Source organism: Erigeron canadensis, unplaced genomic scaffold, assembly GCF_010389155.1.
Source record: "Erigeron canadensis isolate Cc75 unplaced genomic scaffold, C_canadensis_v1 Conyza_canadensis_unscaffolded:129, whole genome shotgun sequence".
NCBI classification, from domain to species: Eukaryota; Viridiplantae; Streptophyta; class Magnoliopsida; order Asterales; family Asteraceae; genus Erigeron; species Erigeron canadensis.
In genome coordinates this window covers 995-8,659 of record NW_025215525.1, presented here as the reverse complement: position 1 = coordinate 8,659, position 7,665 = coordinate 995, and the positions used below count along the sequence as shown (strand labels likewise).

At 35.3% G+C, this 7,665-nt stretch overlaps 1 protein-coding gene across 1 annotated transcript; it reads left to right on the top strand.

Moving 5' to 3' along the window:
- The first annotated feature begins 1,010 nt into the window (after positions 1-1,010).
- LOC122584227 lies at positions 1,011-6,509 on the top strand. The gene is made up of 8 exons (XM_043756444.1): positions 1,011-3,232; positions 3,309-3,536; positions 3,703-3,802; positions 3,929-4,518; positions 4,607-4,660; positions 4,935-5,016; positions 6,069-6,135; positions 6,244-6,509. Exons 1-8 carry the CDS (start codon positions 1,011-1,013, stop codon positions 6,507-6,509), a joined length of 3,609 nt encoding a protein of 1,202 aa, XP_043612379.1.
- Positions 6,510-7,665: the final 1,156 nt, after the last annotated feature.

The window sequence follows — 7,665 nt, the reverse complement described above, 5'->3', positions numbered from 1 at the left end:
TATTTTGAGGTTATGAGTACCGTTAGACTGTCGCAACTTAAGTAACGAAAATAGGTTTTTATAACACTTTTATTAATATGCCCATATAGAATTAGCTGGTTATTAATATGTCTTGAGGTAGACTATTTGATATCTTAAATGAGTACTGCAAAACATCCCACGTCATCACCCAACAATACATACACCCCTAAATTCATATATTCTGTATTTCTGTATTTATCTATCATTATCAAGGCCGCCTCATGAAATTTTGGCGCTTCGAAATTCACGGCACTAATTCTATCCTAACAACAAAACACCGATTTGGTTACAAATCAAAACACCGATTGTGGGTTTTTGCTATCATTATCAAAACACCGATTTTGCTATCATTATCAAAACACCGATTGTGGGTTTTTAATTTTTTAGTACATCTCGAACCGAATAGGTAATGGATTATTATAATTATTGTTGTTTTCAAGGGTTTTGATTCAGGGGTTTTGTTGTTTTTGTTGGTTTATTATAGAATTAATTATAGAACACTGATATGATTAAATAACTTTGTTACTTCATCATGCTCGTTGATTTAGGGGTTGTTTTAGTCGTTATTAAAGTTACAGTTTTATGTTGAATTAATGCAGTTTTAGTCGTTATTAAAGTTACAGATTTATGTTGTTTTAGTTGTTTTAGGGGTTGTCATCATGTACTTGTCCAAGAAGCTGCAATTTTTAATGTTACATGAGTAGGGTCGTTTTGATATTAGTAAGAATGTATCAGGTTATTATTTTCTAGCTTTAGCGGCTCATTACTAGTCCAGTTACTGCCGCTGTGGCAGCCCGCACTACTAGTGCAGATACTGCCGCTGTTGCAACTCTTGCTGCTAGTACAGTTTCCACTGTTGTAGCTATTGGATAAAGCTTCGGTTAGATTAGTTAATAATGAATTTCTTGCTGCTAGTACAGTTTCCACTGTTTTCAAAGTTTTTGTTCCTTATAGTGATTAATTGGTAATTTGAATAATCCAGGTTTAGGATGGATACGAGTTGGATTTCTTTACCAAGATCTACCATTGAATATAAAAGACGTCTTGACGAATTTCTTGATTATATCTTTTATATCGAGGGTAAAAATGGACAGATATCATGTCCATGCATTGATTGCGGTAATCAAATATGGGTAGATCGGGAGGAGGCTAGAACACATCTGCTATGTGAAGGGTTTATTAAAGGTTATACAATTTTCCCTTTGAATTCCAAACCATGTGATACGCCTATGTTAGATGCTGAAGATGACATGCAAGGGTTGGTGCATGATGCCTTCCACGGGTTTGGTGAGAACAGACTAGAAAGTGAAATAGAAACTCAAAATGAAGGTCGGATTATGCCAAACACAACTGCAAAAAAGTTCTATGAAGTGTTGGAAGATGCAAAGAAAAAACTATATCCAGGGTGTAAAAAGTTCTCGGTTCTTTCATTTATCATCAGACTGTATCATGGCAAGTGTGTTGGGAAATGTAGTGACAAGGGTTTCAGCTTGATGCTTGATACAGTGAGGGAAGCCTTCCCCGATGCTTCCATACCAAAGTCATTGTATGAGGTAAGGAAAATCATACGAGAGTTGGGACTTAGTTATGATAAAATTGATGCATGTCCTAACGATTGTATGCTATACTGGAAAGAAAATATCAACAAAACAAAATGCGATACATGTCACACGTCAAGGTATAAAACAAGTGAAGATTCTAAAGATGAGTCAACCACACCTAGTTCTGAAAAGAAGATTGCAGCAAAGGTCTTGCGTTATTTTCCGCTCATACCACGATTGCAAAGGCTATTTATGTCATCTAAAACAGCTGCCTACATGAGATGGCACGAAGAGAGTCGCACGAAAGATGGTTATTTGAGACATCCAGCAGATACCCCAGCGTGGAAAACATTTGATTTTAAGTATCCTGATTTTGCCCGTGAATCTCGTAATGTCAGGCTTGGTTTAGCCACTGATGGGTTTAACCCTTATAGAACAATGAGTGTTTCTCATAGTACATGGCCTGTTGTTTTGATGCCATACAATCTTCCTCCTTGGATGTGTATGCAACAACCTTACTTTTTTCTATCTTTACTTATACCTGGCCCATCTGCTCCTGGGAATAACATAGATGTCTATATGGAACCGTTAGTGGCCGAGTTAAAGGAGTTGTGGGATATTAATGGAGTAGAGACTTATGATGCATCAACAAACAGTAACTTTCAGATGCGTGCATCTTTGTTATGGACGATAAGTGACTTTCCAGCTTATGCAAATTTATCAGGCTGGAGCACCAAAGGTGAACTTTCATGTCCTTCTTGCCATAGGCATACAAAAGCACAACGCTTAACTCATAGCAAAAAATATTGTTTTATGGGACATCGTCGATATTTGTCATGTGATCATTATTTCCGAAAAGATAAGAAGTCTTTTGATGGCACAGAAGAACAAGAGAGACAACCACGTGGCTTAACTGGGTCAGAAGTACTTGATGAGCTACATGGTTTTGAAATTAAGTTTGGAAAACTTGTGAAGAGCAACCCAAATCTACCATTTAACTGGAAGAAAAGTATTTTTTTTGAGCTACCATACTGGAAAGATAACTTGCTACGCCATAATCTAGATGTAATGCATATTGAGAAGAATGTTTGTGACAACATCATTGGAACGCTAATGAATCAAGATAGAAAGACCAAGGATCATGTAAAAGCACGCCTTGATTTACAAGAAATGGGTATTAGGCCTGAACTTCATCCGAAAGTTCAAAATAACAACAAAGTGTATCTTCCACCTGCTTGTTTCTCAATGGATAAAAAAGAGAAAGATATATTTTGTCGTGTGCTCAAAAAGGTGAAAGTTCCAGATGGTTATGCAGCTAATATATCAAGATGCGTAGAGTTAAAACCTCCAAAACTATCTGGCCTTAAAAGTCATGATAGCCATATTTTGATGCAGCAGCTGCTTCCCCTTGCCTTGCGAAATGTGTTGCCTAAGCACGTGCGTTATCCTGTGATGAAGCTATGTCGTTACTATAATCAATTATGCTCAAAGGTTCTTAATCCAAATGAATTGGTTCAAATGGAAATTGAGATTGGAAAAATTCTTTGTGATTTAGAAAGGATATTTCCACCATCATTCTTTGATGTCATGGTTCATCTTTCGGTTCATCTTGCTTCAGAGGCCAAATTAGGAGGACCAGTTCATTACCGTTGGATGTATCCAATCGAGAGGTATGCATTGATATCTTTGTAAATACCTTTTAAAAGGATAGAATTGAATCTTATCTTAATATTTTTGATTACTCAGGTATTTATCTACATTGAAATCTTACGTGCGAAACAAGAGTAGGCCCGAGGGTTCTATTGCAGAAGGATATTTGGCTGAAGAATGTTTGTCATTTTGTTCATTGTACTTATCTGGTGATGTCGATACCATACATAATAAAACTAGCCGAAATTATGATGACGGTGGTTATGAGGATGTTATACCTATCTTTTCTATGCCGGGTCACCCATTGGTGCTACAGTGGCAGAAGTACTAGACCTTAAATATTGGATAAAGCACATTCATATGTGTTGTTCAATTGCACTGAAGTTGATGAATTTCGAAGGTATGTAATACTAGAAGATGTGAGTTCCATGAACTATATTATATTTACTCTTACTGTTGCTATCATTATTATAATCTTTTAACATTGTAGAGAACACCTGGCGATTCTTCGACATGAAAATCGGAAATTACGACAGCATCAGATTGAACGTTTACATAGTGAGAAATTTGAGTCGTGGTTTCAAGATCATGTAAGGAATAGACATATGTGTATTAATTTTGAAATACAATTATAATGATGTAACATTTTCAAGCTTCTAATTGTCGGATTTATAAAAAAAGAAATTAACACATCAAGCTTGCCTTAATTCATTCAGGTTGAGGAGTTGGATACTAGAGGGGATCATAGAATCACAGAGGATTTGAGGAACTTGGCAAGTCGTCCAACTGAGTATGTGAATAAATATAAGGGATTTATCATAAATGGTTTCAGATTTCACACAAAAGACCTAGAGGAGAATAGGAAAACACAAAACAATGGAGTTATGCTTGACGCCATGACAAATAGCTTCTCGAGTGCCAGAGATAACAATCCTATCGTAGGTGATGTAACTTACTACGGGGTTTTGAATGATATCATTGAGTTGCAGTATGCTGTTGACAAGAAAGTAGTTTTGTTCCATTGTGATTGGATCTCAAATGGTTCAAGGAAAAAAGAAGATGAGAATGGGTTTACTCTACTTAATTTTAAAGGTTTGAAGCCTCATAATGAGCCTTTTATACTAGCTTCTCAAGCACAACAAGTATTTTATGTTGCAGATCCCGTTGACAAGGGATGGAAAGTTGTGATCAAGACAACGCCGAGAGATTATTATGACATGAATGAACAAACATGTCTTGATGTGGAATCGCATTTGCAAAGTGAGACATCTATGGGTCCTCAACGTGATGAATATTTGAATATTGAGTTGGTTAGAAAGATTTAAAGGGGACTGTTGTTGACAATAATACTTACTATACTAGCTAAATAGCTCGATGGTTTTTGTAACACGCAGAACTGTTGCTAAAAGTGAAGACCGTTCCTTGAGGTCTGCACTTTGTTTTGCACAGTATGTTTATTTGTTTATACATAGTACATGCCAAATGGTATTGATTTTAGGATGTCCTTATGTTAAGAGGAAATTGGTTATGGTTTACTTGTTTTAATTATATTGAAGATGTATGAATCCCAAAATTGATTTATATTTTGTTAGTAGTGATTCTGTTACCATTATGCGCATACATCAAAAAAAAATTATTTTGGATTTTTGGCATTCCAAGTCTTGGCCAAATTATATTTTTGCTCAGATTATTTGCTTTAGGTTGCTTTTTAACTAAATGCAGGATGGCCACAAGTGCAATCAGCAAGCAATACATGTGTGTTCTTGAATCCATGAACTCCAAAAATGGAAAACCTTCTAAACAGGTGAATACCATTGCCCTTATATATCTGGATTTTAAAACAATAACTGTTGTAGTGAAACTTAATTTAGTCGCGCAATAAATATCTATATAATACATCATTAGATGTATTTATATGATTTGAAGGTCATTTAGATAGTCACAAAGACGCAGGTAGCCTATTTGACCTCTGTAGGAGTATTTGAGTGATTTTTTAAGTCCCAATTAGTCCATATGATATCTGCACTTTTAGACGTTTGACTCATAAGAGAGTCAACTGTTGGAATTTGAATGCTTAATCTGATTGAAATGTTACAGTTGGAAATTATCGCTCTATAGTATATGCCATTTTATGTATCAATATTAATTAAAGGTCATTTATAGAGTCTTGCATATATCAACTATCATATGGTTTATCTCATAATCAGTTGGGTATACTCTAAGGCCTCAGTCTCGAGCTTTCACCCGTTTTTGTTCGTGTTAGCTTAGCTAGTTTGGTTTTATTGTATATATTTAATGTATTTCAGTTTTCTATGGTTGGAGTTTCGATGGAGTGGGAAGGATTTCAGGACTAGATTACAATTAGGCAAATGACTAATTATTTCATCATCTTTGTGAGATTGTATTACTTAGATCAGGTGTATCAAAATCCTACTATGACCTAAGTTGTTTCTACTTGTTTATATTCAATTGTTGACAATTCATTTAGTTTTGTGATTTGGGCTGTCGAAATGATTCGTTTTGTGTTTAGATGGGCTGGTGCACAAAACAACGTAACCTTGTCAGACTAGAGATGCACTGCGCAAAGCCTTCATGAAAATTGTTTGATTAAATGGCTGAATGGAAATACATGTCGCTAGTGTTTGGCTGAAACTATTACTTGGTTGCTTCCCTACCGAACCAATTCTGATGAGTATTAGTTTGGCTCGGTATTGATTGTGTACTTGCTTGGTTATTTGCTCAGTTATTTGCTTGGTTCATTACCATCTGCTAGGTACTGCTTGTGTTGCTAAGTATTTGCTTCTCGGTATAAGTTTGTTGCTCAATCAACTAATTTGCTTGGTTTTTTTAAACTAGCCGAAGAGCGAGCATAATCTTCTCGGTGAATTTGAGTTCAAAGTGAAAACTGGGCCAATTTTGCTTAGTATTAATAGGTTGTTATTTTTGTCAAACAACCCCGCCTATTTTCTGATCAGAATATTTTGCTCAGCGGGTGATACTTGTTAGTTGCTAAAATTGTTTTAATGACCAGGATCTAATGTTAAACGAGAAGCACAACATACCCAAATGAGTAATGTACATGCCCATAAATCGAAAGGAAAGGATCAGCTGAACTGTTCAAAGTTTCAAGATGAGAATGGACTATCTGATGTGGATGTTACAGAATCAGCAAAACTCAAAAAGATTAGAAAGTATCGCAGAAACAAAGCAGGTTCAAAAGCTATGCTGGATGTTGAAGTTAATAATGGACTATCTGGTGCAGGATTGGGAAAGCGACCATCTTGCCCTTTTGTATGAAAGCATGTACAGTAGCTAAACGTTGATGGAATAAAATGAGGTTTCAATGTCCAGGTAAAATCTACAGATTGAGAAATAAATGCATCCATTTTTGGTCTTAGTTGTAGATGGGGAAGAGCCTATTAACGTTGAAGTAGGGGAAACAAAAGAAGAGACGACGACTCAAGAAAAGGTAAAGATGGCTGATGAGGAAGCCTTGGTCAAGGAAGAAACTCCTACTGTGACCAAAGAGGAAGTCGTCCCTGAAGAAACTCCAGGGACAAAAGAGGTAGTTGTCCTAGAGGATGCGCCAGTGACAGAGGAAGCTAAATAAGCCGTTGAGAATGGTGAAATGCCAACTGAGGTTGTTGCGACCACTGAAGTTGCAGCAGAGGAATAGAGTTAAAAGATCTCAGAATTGGATATGTTATAACTTCGGTTTTTAGTATGGTCGAAATTTCGGTTTTCTAATTTCTATTTTGTCATGATTGGATTATAAGGAGTGGGCCGTTGGGCACCACTTTGGTGTAAATTAATATTAAATTTAGAAGTTTATTTTGTAATACACCTAAATTATCGAGTTGATTAATAATATTAATGAGTATGATGTGGACTTAGAATTTGTAATAGTTATGTAAAGAAAAAACTTATTCAGTTAAAAGATTTGGATACAAATTGTTAGTACTAAAATTGATACACAAGCTATCTTTTGGTTCTTTGTGCACTGAAAATCTTCTTAATTATATCATAAGGATTGAATTTTCATGAAAATATTAGTATCTTTTCCCGACTCATCCCGAATTGAATCCTCATAATCGTTCTTGGACTTGTACATCCATTGACATGTTCATAATTGATAGATCTGAATAGATGCATTGCCTTATAACTTGATCAAATCAACAAGCTTTATGTTTGTGAAAAGTTCTTTCAAGAAGTAGTCATTGCAATATCTTCTTTTGGACCAGAAAAAACTGAGTATGCATCATGAAAAAAATGTATACATAACAAATTGATGAATGATGAAACAAATTTACCTAACATTTTTAAGGTTACAAAGTTTAAGTGTCAAATATCCTATTAAATTATGTTATAAAATAAATCTCTAAGGAATAAGCATTAATTCTATAAAATTGATGTTAAATTACTTAAATATAAAGTGTCCTATTATGGTGTATTA